Below are 21,251 nucleotides of genomic sequence, written 5' to 3' on the forward strand. Positions count from 1 at the left end.
CCCATGTATAAGGTGCCCAAAGGCAGGACCAGAACGTGCTTCCTGATGGCTTCAGTGTGGGGTCTCTTCTCCAGCTCCCCACTCCCAGCAAAGTCATCTGTCCCCCACTTGACACCTTGATTGCCCAAGGCCCCCTTCCTTGATACACAAGTAGCAAATAGTGGGGGACAAACACAGTGGTGCCCTATGATCCTGCCTACCTTCTAGAGACAGGGGCTGCTGCTTTTCAGCAGGAGGCTTCAGGTCTGTGTGCGCACCACCAGGACCCTCACTAGAGTTTTGCACCACTTAGGACTTCCCTTTTCACCACAAACCAGTCCCACTGGTGCATTTTTACCCACCTAGAATTGCTTTACTTCAGAAGTCCGCATTAGAAGAACCATCTCCAGAAGGTTTCCTGCTGGAGCAGTGGCTCTCAACAGGGACCAGCCTCTGAAGTGGGCATCTCCTTTGCTAACTGAGACCTAAAACAGAGATGAAATTAGCACTGATAAACCTACTACTGCAGCGAGGCCCTCCCTGCTTGGATGAACACCATGCTTCCAGAATAGGGTGGCATCATTTCTGCAGAATGCTTGAGTGGCCTCAAATAACACACTGAACTGTCAGGCACAAACCCAAGCGATGGCGTGAGCCAGCACTGAAATAATGAGAAGCTGATCTACAGCTTTTCCCCTCTGGTTTATTAAATGAATGCTCCACATACCGCTTCCCACTGACTGGAGACAGAGAGAAAATCCCAGGACAGTAACTCATCATCCTTTCTTCCCCTGCGAAGACTCAAGGCTGTGGCTATGTATGGATGTTGTGAAGTGATAAAGTTGCTGCGGCTTCACGCGTTACCCGGCCCCAGCTGAGCCCTCTGACCGCGCTCGGCGCCCTGCAGCTGGGTGGTAAAACGTGTTCGCTCACGATGGGGCTGGAGCAGGTACCCGGCGGCGCGCTCCAGATAAGCACATGCTGCTGATAAGCAGGGCCTCATTCAGCCCCAGGACTCAACGGCTCGCAACGCAATCCTTGGCCCACGAGTCCCTCCTCTTTTTCAAGTTGGAGCCCTCAGCCATGGAGCTGGGAATGGGAAACAGCTCCGGGAGAGCGGTCACTGCGGGGAGGGGAAGGGGGGCCAGGGGCCATGCCAAAGAGGAGGAATAGCAGGAAGTAGTACAAGGACTTACCAACCTTGTTTGAGTACAACCTCAGCATAGCCATGCCTGGACAAGGACAGTGCAGATGACACATGGAGATGACCCAGGCAATGAAACCAAAGTCCTCTGAATTCTGCTGGGGTCAGTGTGTGGACACAAGTTACATCACTGTTTGGGCTTTCCATGACCAGAGCAAAGCCTTGCCCTAGGCGTGGGTCATGATCTAACATGAAACACATGTCAGGTCCACCCCTGACTCCACTGAGTGGGACCAGGCCCCCTTGTTGACTTCATACCTCAAAAAATAATGGTTTCATGAGGTTCCTGCCCCTCTCCACCACCCACAAGCTGGTTGTCTTCTTGCCCGAACCTTGATTTAGGCTCAAGCCCCAACGAGAAGCTCAGAAAAGCTGGATACAGAGCCAGCCCTCTGGTTCCTCCTTCAGCTCTGCCTCCCAGCCTCTGGGAGTGCCTCCCAGCCAGCGCTCCCCAGAGCCACTCCATCTCCCATCCATCCCACAGCCACCCTCCATGCTGAGCCCAACACTTGGGATCAGTGCACGAGACACACTGACCCTCCTCCTGCCCATGGAGGTGGGAATCCACATCATTTAAGCCTTTTCGACTCAACATTCACAGCTGCAAAAACAGCAGGCAAACTCCTGACCTCCCAGAACTAAACACCAGGCACCTCTCTGGTCCACCCAGATGCTATTGGGGCGGCAGCTCTACCTGTTTAGGACATGTTCTCCTTATCAAGACATTGCGCTTATATTCTGAGAGGTGAGGAGGCAGTCTTGGGGGCAAGTTTTCTGTCTGTTCTTCAATCTTGCTCTGAAGTCAGGCTCTCCCTGCTGTCCCTCAGCAGGAGGTCAGCCCCAGTGCCCATTCCTGACTGAGCTCCCCAGGAACACGGCTCCAGGGCGAGTGCAGGGTTCCCTCTGATGGGGCTGCCTGTGGGGAGACACCCGATGACAGCTTGACTGGTGGAGCGAAGCGCGACTTGTGTTTGTTTGGATAGGAGAAGGACTTGGAACAAATGTCTTGGACTTATGTTGGTTTAGGTAAAAGGACCTCGACCTTGCCACAGGATCAATGAGGCTGGTGAGAAACCACTCATGCAGGACCCCTGTGCCCTTGGGCCCTTTTGAAATAGAAGAAAACAACACAACAATAACAATACATTTGGCTGGAAAAGACTTTTGAGATGATCAAGCCCAACCGTAAACCCAACATTGACAAGTCTACCACTAAACCATGTTCCTAAGCACAACATCTATGGGTCTGTTAAATACCTCCAGGGATGGTGACGCCACACTGCCCTGGGCAGCCTGTTCCAATGCTTTTCAGTGAAGAAATTCATCCTCATATCCAATCGAACAATAGTAGAAGAAAGTTTTCACAACTCGGAGACGCTCCCTCCTTTCTGGACCAGGACGCGCTGGGGTGCCTAAAGCAAGGTCAGGGACTGGGGCTGCAAGTTTGGGATCTCCTGTGGTGGGTGACCAAAAGCTTGGGATGTTTTGCTGCTTGGTGCCTTGTGTTTTACTCCCCATCCTGACCCGGCTGGCAACTCCTGCCCTTGCAGACCCCATGCCCGGGAGGGAAGAGCAGGCTGGATGTGGCGGTGCCTGGAGCAGGGGACCAGGGGGACAAGGACTGCTGCATCTGCATCCATCTGGCATTCTGAAGCAGCACGTGAAGGAGGGGGTGGGTAGAAGAGAAAATCCCAAAGATGCTCGGATAACAAGCACCATTAAGGTTAGTCTGTCTCATGATTGTTTCTTATTAAAAAGAGACTGTACTTTATCTGTGCAGGATATGCTGTTTGGATGAGGGAATTAGCAGAGTGACTGCCTCCATATCATCTAATTAGCAAAAATGTTGATAAGCAGATACAATCACATATGATTAGGATCCTTTTAAAAAGCCACTCCATTAATTAAATAGACAGAGAGGCCGCCTCCAGCCCTCGCGTGCCACTGATTAGAATATAAATATTTACACTAATCTCACCTCCATCAGCCATGGGACACTTTTGAGTATTTTTAGTGACATCAGATTACTATTGATTTTCATCCCCAATGTCAGACCATTCTGTTAGTATCTGAAAGTGCTGCCTTCAGTTTCGGATGCTTTAAATCATGTTAAGGGTTTATCTTAATGACGCTGCTGATAACCACTGTTCAGGTCACTTGTACTTTCTCTTCAAAGAACACAGTCTGGGCTGGTTTTTATTGTTTGTACTTGAGATTTAAGATACGAAAAACATTTCTCATTTCAAAGCCTTGGTTTCTAGGGATGGGGCTGCCAGGCTAGTTTGGGCCTAGTTACTAGATGTGGACACGTCTCTCTCCTTTCCCTTTCTCCCTGCCTCTCCCTGACCCTTTCTTTTTCCCTTGCAAACCTTTGGGCTCACAACAGTGGCCTCTCTTGAGTGGCTGCTCATCTCCAACCCCTGCTGCAGGCAGCAGACAGGCGGCAGTGAGTGTCCTCTGTTCGGGAATGACAGTCCCCACTTTTCAGATGGGTAGGATGCACTAAATCCAAGACAGACAATCCAGCGCGGCAGCTGGTCCCAGATGGGCTCATCACCCAAAGCAAGTACGGAGGAGATGCTTTGCAAAGAGACAGCAGAAGGCAGAGTCACCTCCTTCCTTCCGTACACAGCCCCACTCCCTGCAGTAGGTAACTGGCCTGAGACCCTCCACCAGGCTTTTCTGATGTCTCATTTTCCCTTCTGGGTAACAGAGAGTAGAGAACAGCAATTGCTCTGGAAATTCCTGCCAAGCATCTGCAAAGGGACCACATCATTGCCCTCCTCAAATCCAATGGACAATCCGATAGAGACACCAGCCCAACTAAATGCATCCCCTTGGTGAAGATTTCAAGCAAAACAACGAGCAAGCCACGAAGCCTTGGCTCTCCCTCAGTGCAGGAGCACTGGAAAAAACTGCTCCTCTGCAAAAGGAAGCAGAACCCAAGATCTCCCCAGCAAGGTCAGCCCATGGGTCCGTGAGCTCCTGGCTGCTTCGCACTTGCTTCAGCCCCAGCCTTACAGCAGCTTTTACCACCAGAATACAACAGGTACCTCCATACTACTGACCCCTCACTGGCCAGTGAGAAAAACAGCAAAACAAGGCCTTACCCAACACGTGTCAGCTCAATCACCTTTCTTCCTGCCTTTGTCACATCGCTTTCCTCAGGATGACATGTCTACCCCTTGGCTTCATGGCCCCACACATACGATGTATGTTAGGACAGCAGCCAGCTCATACGCTGCACATATGCTCTTTGGTCTGGCCAGCTTTTGACTTCTTCCCAAAGTGTGGGATCATAGAAAAGAGGGCAGTGATCTGCAACACATGCTGCTGCTAGTAGGTGTTTACGATGCCACGTTACACACAGATGAGTCCTCCTTACTGGCACTTCCTTGGAGACCTCCTTCATGCAATGATTCCCTGTGAAGATATTGCATTTCCCACAGGAATGGCCTATCCAGGGAACAGAAACAGATGCAGGATAACCCTAGACTGGATCATCAAAGTTCAGCTCCTCAGGCTGAACTTGTGTCTGTGGAGTTCATGAGACATCCCTGTTGTACACGCATACACCTTGGGGCAGATATCCAAAACGGCATGTAGAAAAGAGGCTGCTGCCATAAGGTGATGTGCCCCATAGGGGTAATATACCTTCACTACACCACACTTCCCTACACTGCTCAAGAAACCACACCAGGTATCTGAGAATCCCACCTTTGCGCAGGTACCGGCAGCAAGTCATGAGTCACATCCACGGCACCACAGCTACATCATGCAACGACAACATCACACGTACGATCTATGTTAAAAGCATCGGGCCAGTGGAACCAGCTCCACCCTAGAACGAGTACAACAGAGCAAGGGTTGACTGAGCCCCCTCTGAGGTCACAATTCACCACCAGCAGCCTTACAAAGGAAGGACTTGGTTAAGCTGCGCTGCGTGGCCTCCTGGTGCAAAAGGACATCAAGGGATGAGCTGAGCATCTACCCACCCCTCAGGAGCACAGGCACAGTGGGTGTCCAGCAGTCTCTGCATCCTTCCTGGGCCAGAGGTACCAGGCATCTTCCAAACAGCCCCTCGTTTCCTTCGAAATGGCAGATTACTATGAAGTCCTGGGACTGAACAAAAGTGCCTCGCAGGATGATGTTAAGAAATCCTACCACAAACTGGCACTAAAATGGCATCCTGATAAGAATCCCAACAACAAGGAGGAAGCTGAAAAGAAATTCAAAGCTGTCGCTGAGGCATACGAGGTTCTGTCTGACCCTCAGAAACGATCGCTCTATGACAAGTCTGTTAAGGAGAGCAGACCCCACAGAGCAAGAGGTACCACAGTGGGTGATAACGGCTTCTTTAGTTCCCCTTGTGAATTCCATGATCTCAATATCTTTAGCGAAGCCTTTGGAAGACTGAATCCATTTGCGCATGATTTCTGGGACGCCTTTGATAGCCTGAGATACAACGATGAAAACTGGCACATGAAAAATGGAAGAGGAAGAAGGTCCAACCTGTTTTCTGATTTCATGGAGTCATTTATGCAATGGAATTCATTCGGCCCCAGCAAGCAGCCCAAATCCACCTTTGCTGAGGACAGAGCTGGGCCACATGATATCAGATCGGTGTTAACCACTACTAAAGTGATCAGTGGCAAGAGGATCACCACCCGGAGAATCACTGAGCACGGGCAGGAGAGGATAGAAGTGGAAGAAGATGGGAAGCTGAAGTCTGTGACCATCAGAAATTGTAATGGCACCCCGCACAGGCGTTAGCTGCAAGCTGTGGTTTGCGCTCTCATTACGATCTACTACAAGTAGCATTAATAAATGCTGACACATAAATAAATAACACAACCAGTGCAGACCTCTCGGTGGTTGGGAACAAATACTTCACAGGAACAGACTTGGAGTTCTGCTAAACTAAGAAGTGGGACTCCACTAACCCTGTGCAAGGCGATAGATAGTGCTTGCTCAGTAAATAGCTATAGTAGGTTTATCTGAAAGCAACCTTGCTGGTTTGCAAGAGTCCAAATTGATATATCAAGAGGAGACAGGGTGGTTGATGGACAGGTAAGAGAGCAATATGACATGCTGTAGGTCTTGTTCCCACTCCTTGAAATGCCAATCTTGAAGACCGCTAACTGGGAGAATAAAGAGTAGTGGGAACCTCAGCACAGCTCTGAGGCTGAGTGACGAATACCCTACCTCCGGTGTATAAGAAGATGCATTCTCATTGAAGAAGTTTCTGTACACAGGCAAGAAGGTGGGGAGGTCCAGTGGGACACATAAAGCCTGGAGGAGAGGGGCTGGTGTAGGAAGAATCAAAGGCAGGAAGAAAATACCATTCTTCGCATGGGAGCAGAAAACGGGGGCTTTCTTGGGAATGCCCTGCGAATTATGACCGCAGACCCTGAGGGAAGCACTGTGTAGCTTGGGGGCTGAAAGTGAGCAGGGAGAAGGTGAATTTGGCTCTTGGACAACCTCTGGTCCCTTTCTGCTTGGAGCCATTCGAACAAAAAAGAGCTAAATTCAAACCATGAGCGAACAGATTCCAGGGGGCTGAGTTTAGCTCCCTCTTTGTGCAAAGCTGGATGCGGGGACTTAGATGGTGCTTTACCATCCTCATTGTCTCGCTCGCAGCTGCAAGAGCCAGTTCACAATGCATTTCTTGCACAGCCTGCCAGCATGCTGCTTTCGTCCTCCACTGAGCTAAGAACCCGCTCCCCACGTTTCCGCCCTCCCCTGTGCTGACATGAACCGCTGAGCCTTGTTTTGTGCTTGGCCAGATCACCTTAGGCGTTTAAACTCTAACACGCCTCTTATGTTCGGTCCCACGCTACATCCCCTTGAGTTTCCCAGCTTGCCCTGCCCACTGATGTCTCCCTGGAGACTGGAACTAGCTTTCAGGGCCATTTCCACTCCAATCCAGATTGCAATTGCTGCCTGCGTTTGGGCAGGTCTTTGCATCTGTTTCCTCTGCTGTAAAATGGGAATAACAGACTGCCGCGCTTTGAAGGAGACTGGGAGGTGGTGATCCTACTGAAGGCTCCAAACATGAAGCAGTAAGTTGAGTAAGCCAGAACACTGCCACCCCTTAATAAAATATTTTTACTTTTGAAAAGCAAAATGGACCTTCCCTAGCAACTGATGCCATGCCCAGTGTGGGAAAACAGTCCCAACCTGTACTTGTTATGCTCAGGGCTGTGAAGTCCCTGCGAATCCCTCTCCCAGTAGGAACAAGACACAGCACTGGGAGGCAAGTAGCCATCTGAGTGCAAGCTGGATTCATAGGGGGAGGCCACCACTGATGGGAGCAGGGACAAACCAGGTGCTCTGCTCCTCCACAGCTCGGGAGCCATCAGCAGTCCTGAGGGTGGGACTCAGGATACAGAGACTTAAGGGGCTTGGTACAGAAAAATCATTTTGATCAGCAGAAACACAAGTAAATGTTTCTCCTGATACTCTCTCTGTGGACACCATGTTCATGGGAGGTGGCTTCTTGAATTTACCTTATGCTACTTTGAGGAAGTCCGAGGTAAAAAACCAGTAACAAACCAACAAAGCCCCCAAACTGCACATTCTGGATCGGAAACTGAAATGGTCTTTGATCAGAACAACATGTTTTGAAATCTGGACCAGAGCTGAATTCCCAGGGCCTCAACCCTTCCAGCTTGCTAGGGCTAAAACTTTGCTTCAGCCTCATCTCCAAAGGGATATTTTTATGCCTGCACATCAAGATTTCCTGAGCTGAGATCAAGATATGCAGGTTTACACACATCTTGGACCTGTCCTGCCTTGGGTCAGCGATTCCCTCTCTTGTATGGGTATCTAAGGCAACACCTAAGAGCAAGTGCTTCCTTTTCCCATCCCTGCATCAGAGCATTCCCATTGCTGCCTGCAGCAGCAGTGAGCTCCTGGGGCAGCTCTGGCAGCTGCCTCTACCAAACCCTGCTGTTAGGAATATGGGAACATGGATAGGGAAGGGACCCAACTCACCTGGTAAGTGTCCAGCCCAGGAGGAGCTGCACATCCTCTTCCACATCTCCCTGTGCGCTGCAGGCCACTAAACATCTTGCTGCCCCTCCTGAGATTAAAGAAACAGGACAACCATAAAGGTCTGGTGGTAGGAGAGCAGGTCAGACTGTGCCAGCAGAGTACCGCACACTGCAAGAGCAAGAAGTGTGCCAGGAGTGCCCAAACCACCACGGAAACAAGTTGTGTCTTTGACGGAGAAATGAACAGACCCCGGCAAGCCTCGCCTTGGAAGGAAAGCCCTGTCTATCCCCAGCCATGGGATCAGAGTGACACTGAGCCTGCCAGTGGGACAGGAACACCTTCAAGGAGTTTTTGAAGCCGTTTCTCATGCCATTCGGCAGCTGCAGTGCCAGAGGAGGCAGCACCAGATGTCCAGCCACAGCACAGCCCAGGAGCCTCTGCCTCACCCAGTTCCAGCTCTCTGTTCCTCTTCCAGAAATGCATCTTCCCTCTAAAAGACTGTATCTGGGGACCTCGCCTGGTCTTCCAGGTGTGTTTATGGCTGGAGGTGCTTGTGTGCACTTGCATGTGCAGTTTATCCACCTACGAGGACCATAGGCACCAGCGGCAGAGCCTTTTGCTCAACTGCGGATGGAAACCAGCTCCTCATCCTTCCAGCAACCATTGGACACAATGGGCTCATTTCAAGCACCAGCTCTGCTTGAACACATCACACTGGGTGGCGGTTTGAAGCCTCCTGTTTGACTGCAGCACCAAACGCAAGCGCATGGAGAGGCTGAGGCACTATTTTATTAGCTGGCCCCACAACTACTTTAATGTGGGCTGAGGCTGTAAACCCAAAACCATACATAGAACCATTTGGAATTACTTCATAAAATACTAAATCACAATATTAACCGACTGACCTTTGCTCTGTCCAGACCTGCTAATTTTGGCAATTACAGCCAACAACTTGAACATATCAAGTGGGCAACTGTTTAACAATAATGACATCTGCTTGGAAAATCAAATTATGTCTAAACATCTTTAAACCCCCACCAGGGGATACCTGCTTTCTTTTTGCAACTGTTAGTCTCTGCCTAATAGGATTTTAAGCTTGCTGCCTGCTGCACAGTGTGGTGGCAGTGGCCCCTCTCCCTGGAGTGGCAACAGCAGCGCTGCCATCCTATTAAGCAAGGAGTGAGGCTCTCTCCTTGGACAGTGATGGAAGCGGCTTGGGTTTTGACAGCTTAATCTGATAGATGGGTGCATTAGCTGGATCCCTTCACTCCCCATGCCCTCTGCAGCTCCCCAAGGTTACACGTGCTGGACGCAGCCAGGGCTGTAGGCTGTTTCTTGGGAAGGCTCTTGCTACCAAAGATGGGTTTTACAGCCGTCGGTGCTTTCTGTGGGGTAACCAACATGAGGCTTCCTCCTGCAATGTCCTCAGACACAAACTAATTTTGTTTTCTATGACCCTCCATTTCTTCCCTCTCTTTTCTCCCTTCTTTCCTCCCCTACCCCCAGCTACTTAAATCCCCCCCGCTCTCTCTGCTTTGCGAGTGAAACTCCAACGCTGAGATTTGTTCTGCTCTATAATGAGATCCCCTGAAAGACAGCAGCCATGCAGCGCCTTTTGCAGCCATATTTCAGGCCTGCAGGTTTTTCGTGCCAAGATAAGTGACGTTAGAACCAAATGGGACCAGTGAGGAAGAGTGAGCACGCGACCACCCAACGTTGCAACAAAGGACCCCAATGCAGACCACGATCCTCTACTGTAGAATCAAAGGTCTTCACCCAAGCCCTCAGTTAGGCTGCTGCAACGCCGTGAGCTCCACTGATCTGGCAGCAGCCTCAACTCCATGGTCCCACTCCTGCACCCATGGATCGCTCAGCACCCTGGGCTGCGAGGCTATTGTAGGATGTTGAATTGGGATACAAGAACAGGATATTTCCGTCCCTTCTCCTCCCTCTCTCTGCCTCCCCGGCCAGCCTGGCTCTTTTCTGATGGAGCGTGCAGCAAAATCACAATCACATGTTTGTAGCAGTAGGAGGCCATTGGCATGGAAGCGGCTGTGATGTCACTACAAACATTTCCACCCTATCCCATTTCTCCAGAACAGTCTCTGTTTTTATGACCCCATCCTGAGATCTGCAGGAAATCAAATTGTCCTGGTGCTATTTTGAGCGCTGGTGTCATGGCATCAATCTATAACGATGCGGTGCCGAGCCGGAGAGGCTCGAGCGCTGAGCCGCGGTGTCACAGCCGGTTTGCTCCGAGCAGCTCTTGGGGCTGGATCACAGCCCTGCGGGTGCTCGGGACACGTTCGCTGTGCCAGCGGGATGAGCCGCAGGGGCGGCCCACAGGGCACGTCTGGATTTCATCCCCTGGCAGCTCCCACCCCCTGTTAGAGGTTACCAGCTCCATGGTACCAGAGGGCAAACACACACACAAGCCACGTGTGGCTCCCACAGCAAGGCACATTGGATGAATGCACGAGTGCCCAGGGGTTGCATGTGAGAGAAGAGATGAGCATGGTTGCAAAGCACTTGTGCAGGGGAAGGGGAGATGCAAGCAAGGGAGGGAGAGATTTGGGGACAGACAGACACTGGCAAGGTGGCTGGGGCAAGAAATCAAGTGGCAATCTGTCCGAAACAGGGAGAAGCAGCATCAAGCAGATACAAGTTCCTATCTAAACTAGGATTGCCATCTACATAGAACGAACCATGGGTTAGATCGCCTTGACTAGAGATTCAAACAGGGGTTTAGATCCCCCTGTGCTCATGAAATGCTTCTCTGATGCTTTCCACCAACATGCAGCCCTGCAGACTGGAGCTCTCCTTTGCGCCCCTGTCTCACAGGGAAGAATCAGGCCCTGAGACATCTCTTGGTAATTAAGCTCCAGCGGCATCCTTACCTGATTTACCTCCTGCACCCAAACCTTATCTTCTCCTCAAAGCACATCAGATATAGCACGCAGCGTACACAAAACACTCCTGAGCCGAGATCTCCAACAGAAGCAACAACATCTGCAATAGAATTTTATCTGTTGGACAGAGAGCTCATCCTGGAAGAACTTAAGACGGCCCAGCGTCCCCTGGAGCGCAGCGGGAACGAGCGCTGCTTTGACTAAGAAAAGCAGTGGGAGAGATGTGGTGGTGGCTCCTAGAGAGCAAGAGAACATGGGCTGCTTCTCAGAAAGTGTAGTGGGAGCTTCTCTGTTTGTCCTCACATAAGGGACAAGGCAACGCCACAAACATCAAGATTTTGCAGAAGGGTGCAGGTTTGGACCCTGCGTTAAGATCAGAGCTCCTCCAGGAGAAACATCCCTTCACAGGCTATGCAGTGGAAAGTTAGAGCCTCTTTGCAAAGGCAGAAGAGGGACTAGTGATAAGAGTTTGAGTATCTGAAGGCCCATATGAAGCACCGAGTGCTTGTGTGCTTGCTTTCTACAGCACCAGAAGATACACATGCTACAGCCTCAGACGGGGAAGCGCATTAACTGCTGCAGCACATTATGAAACTCCACCATCCGAGCTCAACCTCACCAGAACTGGATGTGACCCTTTATTTACCTTTAGCCATAACTGCTAAACCCACTGCATCCAAAGGAGCCAGCACTGAGACCAGACAACCTCCCTCTAAACTCCTGCATGGGGAGCATCAGTAACTGGGGACAGCAGGCTGGCCTGAGACATGTCAGCCCCATGAAATTGCTGGGTCTTTATTCATCTCCTCTCTGCAGCTTTCATTTTCAAGCCCTCCTTTATCTTTGGCTATGATTAGCGCTCAATTGCATGCACCTTTGGTCACCCTCCAAAAAGCACCAGGCAAAGGAGCTCATGGGACTTGAATACCACCCACTTCTGAAGCATTCAAGAAAGTTCTCTACTGTTTGACTTCAGTATCTGCTTTCCCATCTTCCATGGGGCTATGCCCTGTAACTCTCTCTCCATGGCTGGCAGAACTTTGCGCCCTTCCTTCCCCAGGCTCAGACCTCCCTGGTGCCATTACAGACAGCTCCTCACTTTCCCATGCCCTTGATCACTCAGCATCTTGGCTGGGTGATGCAATCCACCCTTCCCAGCTCCTCCGCTTCCTCACTTCACCCTGAATTCCTCTCACCTCCCACCAACGCCTTCCAGGAGCTGCTTGCTTTCCTTCCCCCTGCTGCTTGCTGATGCTTTCCTTCCCACTTTGGACACTGCACCCTTGTCAATAACTGCTTGGGTTGCTCGGCGAAGAACCTGGCTTCTTCCCACTACCCTTGACGGCGTGAGGAAAACCCTCAATGGTGTTCCAGCAGCTGCAGAATGAGGCCCAGCAGCACCAAGTGACTTGGCAAGGAGTGACACCGGTGTTACAGGCACTCTCCAGTGTGGTCAGAGCGAGGAGCCCGTGTGGGGTGATAACACTTGTTTAACCTTATTTCGTTATTACATTATTCCCTCTCTGTGGCTCCTCCCGAATGAACGGGGCGGGGGGGTTATTGCTGGGGTTAAAAAACACCAATTTGCATTGCATCCTGGCTCCCACTGTAATACTTCAGTCTTGTTTCTCTCTCGTCCCCTCTCCAGAACAACTGATGCTATCACAGCCTGATTTAATTTCAAAGACGGATTGTGATTTGGCAGTCGGGGGAAAAAAAAAAAAAAGCCAAGTTAATCAAAAGTCACCATCTGCTGCGTTGCCATGGGGATATTCCTCCCCAATAAATGTGCTCTTTGCCAAAATCACAGATAACAGCACTATAAAGGGTGGGAGGTGGAGGGGGGGAATCAAAGAAAGAAGTTCCGACACTAGGGGGGAAAAACGAAAGAGAGAAACGAGGGAGAAACAAGAGACAGAAGAAGTGGGAGAGAGGAAGGAGCATGGGCTACCGAGGGAAAATGACGGATGGACTGACACAGGGAGAAGGAGCAGGAAATCAGAGAGACTAACCAGCAGCCAAGGGTGACAAAGTGATGGAGGGAAACAGACAACTGGAAAGGAGGAAAGAGAAGAGACACCTCGAGACACTCTGCTGCCTGAGATACCAAACCAAAACAAGCAGAGATAAGAGAATTGCCCTCAAAGCCTTCTCTCTGGGGAAGGGGAGAAAACTGGAGCATCAGTGAGAACTCCCAGGGATGCTGGTTGGAGCTCAGGAAGAGATCTTGCCGCTATTTGCATCCCAGTTACCCAAAATAAATCCCTGGATGGGACAGACGGTGACACGCGGGGATGAGCAGGGTCAGGATGCTGGTGCTCCAGCAGCCCGGATGTGGCCAGGGCACCATGGTGAGCTGGAAGGGGTTGAAATGCTGTGACGTAGCACCAGGACCTGGTGGGTTAACATACAAATTATCTGGAATTGAGCATCTCCAATCTGCCCTGAGGCAGCAGAGGGCAGGGGCCAGTAGTTCAACAGCCACCGTTGGCTTTCATTTCCCCTTGTGATACTGGGTAGCAGTTTGGGATATGGAATATAAGGGCAAAGAGTGCATCTGTGCAGGGGGTCACTGCTGTGTCCAGTGCTCAGAGGGGCCCGGCTGGGCTCCTGCAGCACCATGCACAGGCACTGGGCAAGGCACTCGGCCAGAAAGAAATGGTGTCACCTAATATAAAACGGGTAAAAGCTGTCCAATTTTAGGTCACAATGTGCTGGCTGACCCCTGACCCTCCTTAGAGTGTTGCTTGTGTGTGTTGAGTGCCCCTATTAACCCCCAGCAGCTAACAGAGACGTGGGAGGCATCCCATGCTCCTGCCCGAGCCTAGTGGGAGCTAAGCAGAGGGGTCACCTAGCACCCACAGCAGTAAGATGGGATGAATTATTCACAGCAGAGGTACCACAAGCCTTTTCCTTTCTCCTCCCCTGATGAAGAATAATCCTCGAACAGATCACAGGTTGTGTGAATTCTTCACTCAAAAAATAACTGGCTGATTTCTGCATGAACTCGTTCTGGAGTTCAATACTAGCACTGATAAGAGTCACTGCAAATTGAGTGGAGGAGCACAACTCCATGTTGCCCATATCCAACAGTCAAAAACTCTGTAGAAGCTCTTTCCCCTTGCTCCCACTTCCTCCCCACGTCAAGAGGTGCTGTAAAAATCACAGGCCTTAGAACAGTGTTGGATATTCTCTGTACAACCCTTTCCGGGCACTGGGGTCACACTTCCATCCTTCTCTGCTCAGCTGCAGAAGTGTTTTGTGGTGAAGAAAAGCTAAAGAGCCTCCCATCAATGGCTCCAGCAGTCGGGATTTGGGAATGTACACCAGTGTATGTCCCACAAGAGCATTAATACCAGTTGAACATATAAACATGGAGAGAGACGGGCAGTTGGAGTTAATTAATTAAAAAATGAGTATTGGAGTTACTGGGTAACATTTGTCAGAGCAGCTTTAGTGAAGACCAAAGGTATTGGGTCCTCTGAGCTCAAACAGCCTCACCGGTGTGAATGGAGACAGACAGGCTGGCACAGCACCAGAGCTCCTGTACTCCAGAGCCCATCCTCTCCCACTACCACCACCTCCGGGACCCCCAAAACACCTTACCTGAGCCAGGCAGCATCCAGGGAAGCAGACATGGCCATGGCAGTAACAGGGCTCTTCCACTCCCAGCATCCTCCCTCTGGTGGCACAGTGGAACCCACCCATGGCCGGAGCTGAGGGAAGGTCCAGCAAGTCATCCAAAAGCCTCATTATCCTCTGCAGATGCAGGATGGTGCCTCCAGGGAGCTACTGGGGCTGTTCTCCATGTGGGATAGCTTTTGGGCTAAGGAGAGGCCTCAGCTGTGTCACCCCCACAACAGGGTCCCTATGAGAGAAGATGGAAGAAATGAACTGAGAATGAACAGACCTAAAGACGGGAGAGAGACGGCATTGATGTGGGAACTGGAGAACCTGAGGGCAGAAGAAAAAGGGGGAAACTCAAGTGATGAAAGCGTGAGATGGAGGGAAAGCTCTCTGGAATGGCAGGGAGGGCTTGTGAGAGAGGCAGAGGATGAAACCACACAGAATGGAGAAATGCTTCTGGACAGCGTATGAGATGCATGAAGACCCACATTCACATCCTGCTAGCGCAGAGGGTAGGACATGGGGTTAGATGGCAGAGGGATGGGACTAAAAAAGCTTCCAGAGGAAAAGAACCCTGGAAAACAACCTGGCACGTGTATGCGAAAGGCTGAAACTGCAACAGCACCAAGTGAGGGATGCACCATTGACAGCACCATGCGACAACGGCCACGGTACCCACTGGGAGAGCCAAGAGGATGGGGACATTAGCAAAGCAAAGAGCTAAATGAAGCAGCATCATGAAAAACAGAGCCCCCATCACCACCCTGCCTGCACCACCTCTCACTTCCTGCTCCTGCCTCTCTCTGTCCTCGAGTGAGGACTGCATTTTACACAGTGGGAAGGAGGGGAGCTCCAGCAGGAGAAAGGACAAAAATAAGGAAACAGTGAAGATTTGTTTAAAACTAGAGAATTTTGTTAAACAAAACCTTTTCCTATGCAGTCAGCTTATTGCTATTACCACGTTTCTTCCCCCACCCCAATTAAAGAGCAAATTATACTTATCAAAGAAAAGAAGGTAAAGAGAAATCTGAAAGGCTCTGAGAAACCTTTAATTATTAGTATAGTGGCATGAAAAGCTGTTGAGCCCCTTAGAAACATACATGGCCAATTATCAAAAAATATAAGAGATGCAGAAAGAAAGGTTTGTCTAGTAAGTCTGAATCGCAGGGCCATTTAGAACATCAGTGTTAAAGCATTAGAGTTAAATGGAAAAGTAAAAAGGGGCTGATGGTTTTAACTATTTCACAGGAGGACAAGAGGTTGATACTGATAAGACAAGCAGTATAGTGAAGTTAATTATCTGCGGCCCTTGGTGCACAAAGCTTTTTGAGCTGGTGATTAACAGAGATAAACCATTCAAACTCCACATTTCTAAGGTGAATGAAGATGGCAGAGGAGCTGCACAGCCCCAGCATACTAACTACTGCAACAGCAATGGCCCCGCTGCTGCCGGGGGCACCGATGGGTTTATCCCACCGGATCTGCTCCCAGCAGCAGGGAGGTTTGGGAGGTATGGAGAAGGCCTGGTTGGCCAAACATCCCCAGCACCCCTGGGTGTTTGCATCACTGGAGGTGGCCGGGGCAGCTTCCCTTTAACTAACAAAAACCATCTTCATGAAATGCTCCAGCATTGCCACTGACTGGAGATACTTACACGCAAGTATTTAATCCTTCTTGTGCTGCATTAGCTGCTGGTCCCAGGTCTGCTTGCTCCTGCGTATGTGCAGAAGAGCTGTCCTTCAGCTCCTCATCCCACAGCTCAAGCAGAAGTATTGCAACCTCTTTGGACCAGGGGTCAGTGGAGTAGAGAGGGGTTCAAAGTGCTTGAAGACAGGAATTCTGTTTTAAAATCTCCCGCGGGGAGAATGGGAATGGGTTACGCTGTCTGGTGCTTCTGTGGGAACTGCGGAACAAAGATGCGGATGCAGGACTGACTCGGCCGCTCAGCTTTCCGAGACAGAGAAATCAGGCACCATGAGGTTTATCATGCTTGAGTCTGGCAGACAGCACCCAAAAAATGGTGAGCCTGGGTGGACAATCAAGAGACAGCCCCATCTTACGAGGTTTCCAGGCAGATCTCCAGACCAAAGCATTTCAGCCATGCTGCCACAACAGTCCTAACCTCCAGCTCTGGGATTTGGGTCATTTCTCCAACTGAAGAATTGCACTGAAGAATTCCCATGGGATTCGCGGTACTTCCTGCTGGGCCCCCCTAGATGCCACAACTGCCGGTTTTCTTCTCCTGATGTTTCAGTGTTTCTGTCTAGAGCCCAGCAAGAACAATGAGGCTCAGAAACAGCAGCAAAAATGAAAAGCAGTCAGGAGGACCGGACTCCATTTCTAAGCTTCACAAACTACTTGGTGCGTAAGTTTCCAGCTCGATTTGAATTCTAGGATGACTTTGGGGTTGGCTGTCATTTTCTCCGCAGTGGTTCCCTTGTCCTTGATAAGTTTGGAAAGGCAGCTCCGCTTCAGCATCTGCAAACAAAAGAATCTTATATTTTTGGCCAAACTAAATTGAATAAATTTTGCGTTTGTTAATTGCATCCAGGCCAACCTCGCGCAGGGCCAAGTTTCAGCCCAGTGGGATTTGCACATGGCCGGGATACAAGCTATTGTAAATGGGGATCCCTGAAGGAAAAGCTGACAGATGGTGATTCTAAAAATGTTTGTCAGAGCCAGCCTTTGTGACACAGAAACCCCATAGCCAAGGGGGTCCCTGGGTTGGAGAGATGGTTCTGAACTGCGTGGAAGGCCGGGGGAGTTTGCTGGTACTGGGGAAGTTTGACTGGGCCTCTTCTTGTTGCTGCCAAACCCGTTTCCATAGACCCCCTCTCCCTGAGATCTGGTTGGTTGAATAAAATGGAACTTGGATCAATGCTGCACCTGGTTTTCCAACTGCATATTCCAAAACCACTCCGATTTCCATGCTATAAAACGGGACCAAGATGGACACGGTTTATCCAAGCTCCATGGAAACCTCAGTGGGGTTAGAATCTGGCTTGTGCATCAGCATTTTGGTGTTGGGATCAACACCAAAACTCATTTTCCTGTCTTCCCTATTAGCACCACTTCTCTTCTAACTAAATGACTGTGTTGAATGCCTGGACCAAGAAGGGTCCCATCCAGCCCATGAACAGCATGCAAGGAGGTTTCTCCTTGTGATTTTCTGATCAAGCACTGCAGATCCAAATGTTTCCAAGCAAGGAAGACAAGATCCAAAAATGAGTTCCCATGTTGGCTCCATTCGTAACAGCAGCATCCTAAGATACCAGCAGCTTTCCCAAAGGGCTCTGCATCAGACATCAGGCTTTTGCTGTCAAGTTTCACCCTTGGAAACAACAGGTTCCCTTGCTCATCCTCATCAGTGTCGAGTTTCTGCGGCTGCCGAACAAACGGGCTTAAGTAGCTTGATGCAAAGCACCAGGAGAGGACTTAAATCAGGGTAATGTGCCAAGAGTGAGCTCTGCCCCACAGCTCCTGCGGGTGGGAGGCTGGAGGGTGCCTGGACCAGGCTGGAGCTGTACAAGCACCCCGGTCACCTAGGGGTGAGGGTGCTGGCTCCAGGGCGGCAGCAGCGGCTCCAGCAGGGTTAGGAGGCCCTCGCAATCAAGTTCAAATTACACATCAGACGCTCGCTCCCCGGCAGCCTCCAGACACCAGCTGCTGGGTCTTAGACTGGGAAAGCCTTTCCCGACCGGCACAGGTGGTGAGGCTGGAGCACGCAGAACACCAGCAGCCCCATGGCCATCCCCACAGGGGCAGCGCCAGCAGCTCTCCAAGCACGCTCTGCATCCCTCTCCCCTCTGAGGGTGGAAAAGGACAAGAGCAGTTTGCTTATTGCAGCACAGGGGACCACAAGAAGCTCTTCTGATGCATTCATGTGTGGCGTGCAGCCCCAGTGCCGTGCTGGACACGCTGTATTGACCATCCTTGTCTGAATGCATCAGCCCCGATGTTCAGCAACACTGGTACAAAAATGTCATAGAATCCCAAGCTGGTTTGGGTTGGAAGGGACCTTAAAGCTCATCCAGTTCCAGCCCCAGAATACATCACCCTGAGAATTGCTTGTGCTTCCTTCTGAAACCCCCAGCTTTTCTGCAATGTGCTCCTCAGCACTATTATCTATAACCAAACCAGCACACAAATCCAGACACCCTGTTAGCTCCTTCAGCAACTAGGCAAATCATTTGGCTTGAATTACTTATTACATTAATCTTGCTTTCTCACTTACTTGAAGCAAGTAAAGAGGCTGCAATGGTTTGGATACATCAATTTTCTGCAACTCATTTTTCGTCGCTTGCATCACTCGTTGCAGCATTTGTCATCTCAAAAATGACATCTAAATTCATCTGGCTCTCAGTGAATGTACCTGTCACGTGCTTGGTTAGGCCCACTTTGGGGGTCAAAACACTTAGAAAACCACATTAAATAGAGTTTAAAACTGGCTCCCACCCCTCAACATTCTCTGCCTATATTATCTGTTGCCAGCCATATTCCTATACATATATATGCACGTGTATGCCAGGGTATTAAAATGGAAAGTCAAGGTAAAGAGGGAGCAGGCCGAGCAAATACATTTACCATAACTTCATGTCAGATGACTGCTCGAGGCATGTTTTTTCTCTTACGTCCCTGCAATTACAGATGGAAAATGAAAGAAACAAGAACTTATCTAAAAGATACCCTTTTACAGGGATAGGAAAGCAAAGCTCACAAATATTTCAGACGTGAAGATAAACATTCGGGAAAAAAGAAAAGGAAAGAAGAGAGAAATGGGCCACTGAAATCCCCAAGTTTAAACAAGAGAAGGCATTAAACAAGAAAACCAATCTTTGCCTCTCGGGGGAACTCACCTTGTTGAACCCTGATGGCAACACAAGGCTCCGCGCAGTCCTTTGGCTCCTGGCAGCTTACAGCAAAAGAGCCTGTTTCCCAAAAAGTCACTCTGAATTCACCGCGGAAAGGGCTGTTTCTCCAACAAAACCCCCACATAAACAGGGCTTCTCCTAGAAGCTTGAATTGTGTTTCATCCTCTTTCTGCACAAGACATCTATTGCAGGGACACTCACAAGGGAGGCTGGAGATGCACAGCCCGGGGGTGACCATCACTGCTGCATCTGGGCTGCACACACTGGGGGTTTGCACAGAGAAGGGCTTGACAGGGAACAGGGCTTAGGGGCAGTGTACCCAGGGCTGGCACAGTGCGGGATGGGGACCCTGAAGGAGCTCAGTCCTGCTAAGAGCAGAGTCACTTTGCAATAGGCACTGCGACAACGTTAGAAAACGTATCCAGGACAAAGCATCTTATTTGGAGCAAGAATAACTGAATGCTGGGGTTTTGGCAGAGCAGTCACGGAGGAGCATGGAAGAGGCAGGCGGAGGGTCCAGCACAGCCATTCTGCCCCAAATACCAACGAGATTTTGATCAAGGATAACACAAGCCCTCCAAAAAAATCCAGTGTTGCAAGTTTGCTCCTATCTCCCTGCCTGCCTGGTTATACCCTTCGGGCAGGACACTGCTCCTGAGCAAGCTCCTACCTCACCTATCATTTTCTGGTGGGCTTGACTTGATCATGCTACTGCAAAGGTCACTTATTAGCTCTTCTTTGTGTTACACCTCCTGCCCTGAGTCTTTGCTCTGTTACGGCTGATGGCACTCCCAAAGCAGCCATGAACAACACCCCAACTGCTTGTGCTGTCACATCAGGGGAAGGTCTTGCTCTTGCACGGCCATGTCTGGAGAGGAAATGATATAACACAGTGGTGACGTCTCCGTGGAGATAAAGCATTGCTCAAAGTAGAATCAGGCTGCTTCAGGCTTCTGCTATTTATCTCCCCCGCCAGCCATTTGTTAGGAATTTATGCATGGCCTGTAGTCACTGTTGAGTCACCTTCTCTCCTTTGCTTTTAATCACTCTTCTCACAGCACAGGAAAGGTGAAGCTCCCCTCACACCTAAAGCAAGACTGGTTGGGAAAGCACACTGCTTAGGAAAACAATGGGCGCATCATCCTCCTGCAGGCCACAGCTCACGCATCCCCCTCGGTGGGATTGCAGACCCTGGGATGGTCCTCGTTCCATCTCATCTTTTTAATGGCTCCTTTGTGGTGGTGCAACGGGGGCTTTCCAGGTTTTTCAAAGCAGAATAGTTCTGAAGTCTGGAGAAACCCTCCCTGAGCATGTTTGTGTTATGATAAACCCCCTTCATTCAAAGGAATCCTGGGCACCCAAAGGGCAGGCTGGGAGCACCCTGACTCAGCCCACCCCAGCAGCAGTGATTTCTCAGTTCCTTTCAGGATGAAAGGCTTTCAGAACACAATTCTCCAATGTTTTTGGAAGTTATGGAATGCTGTAAATTAGCAAAGACAAGACACACAAAAAGCCTGTTCCATCATGGGGTCTCTGCTACGGAGCCCTTTTTTTCTGAGCTGCATTTTAGTGCAACTCCTGATGATAACTCACTACAAAGCCCCAATAAATTCACTGAATGGCAGTTTTTACTGTACGTAGGAACCATGCAGCCATATGCTCCGC

The 21,251-nt window shown here is 50.2% G+C and overlaps 1 protein-coding gene and 1 long non-coding RNA gene across 2 annotated transcripts; one reads left to right on the forward strand and one right to left on the reverse strand.

Annotated features, from left to right (window-relative positions):
• Positions 1–347: 347 nt before the first annotated feature.
• On the reverse strand, positions 348–14,764 carry LOC136018463 (uncharacterized). The gene is made up of 3 exons (XR_010614426.1): positions 14,695–14,764; positions 8,180–8,267; positions 348–464 (listed from the first exon to the last, which is right to left on the reverse strand). It is a non-coding gene; the product is annotated as an uncharacterized LOC136018463 (long non-coding RNA).
• On the forward strand, positions 5,279–5,956 carry DNAJB8 (DnaJ heat shock protein family (Hsp40) member B8). The gene has a single exon (XM_065687038.1). The coding sequence runs from the start codon at positions 5,279–5,281 to the stop codon at positions 5,954–5,956; it is 678 nt and encodes a 225-aa protein (XP_065543110.1).
• Positions 14,765–21,251: the final 6,487 nt, after the last annotated feature.

Source organism: Lathamus discolor, chromosome 7 (genome assembly GCF_037157495.1).
Source record: "Lathamus discolor isolate bLatDis1 chromosome 7, bLatDis1.hap1, whole genome shotgun sequence".
NCBI classification, from domain to species: Eukaryota; Metazoa; Chordata; class Aves; order Psittaciformes; family Psittacidae; genus Lathamus; species Lathamus discolor.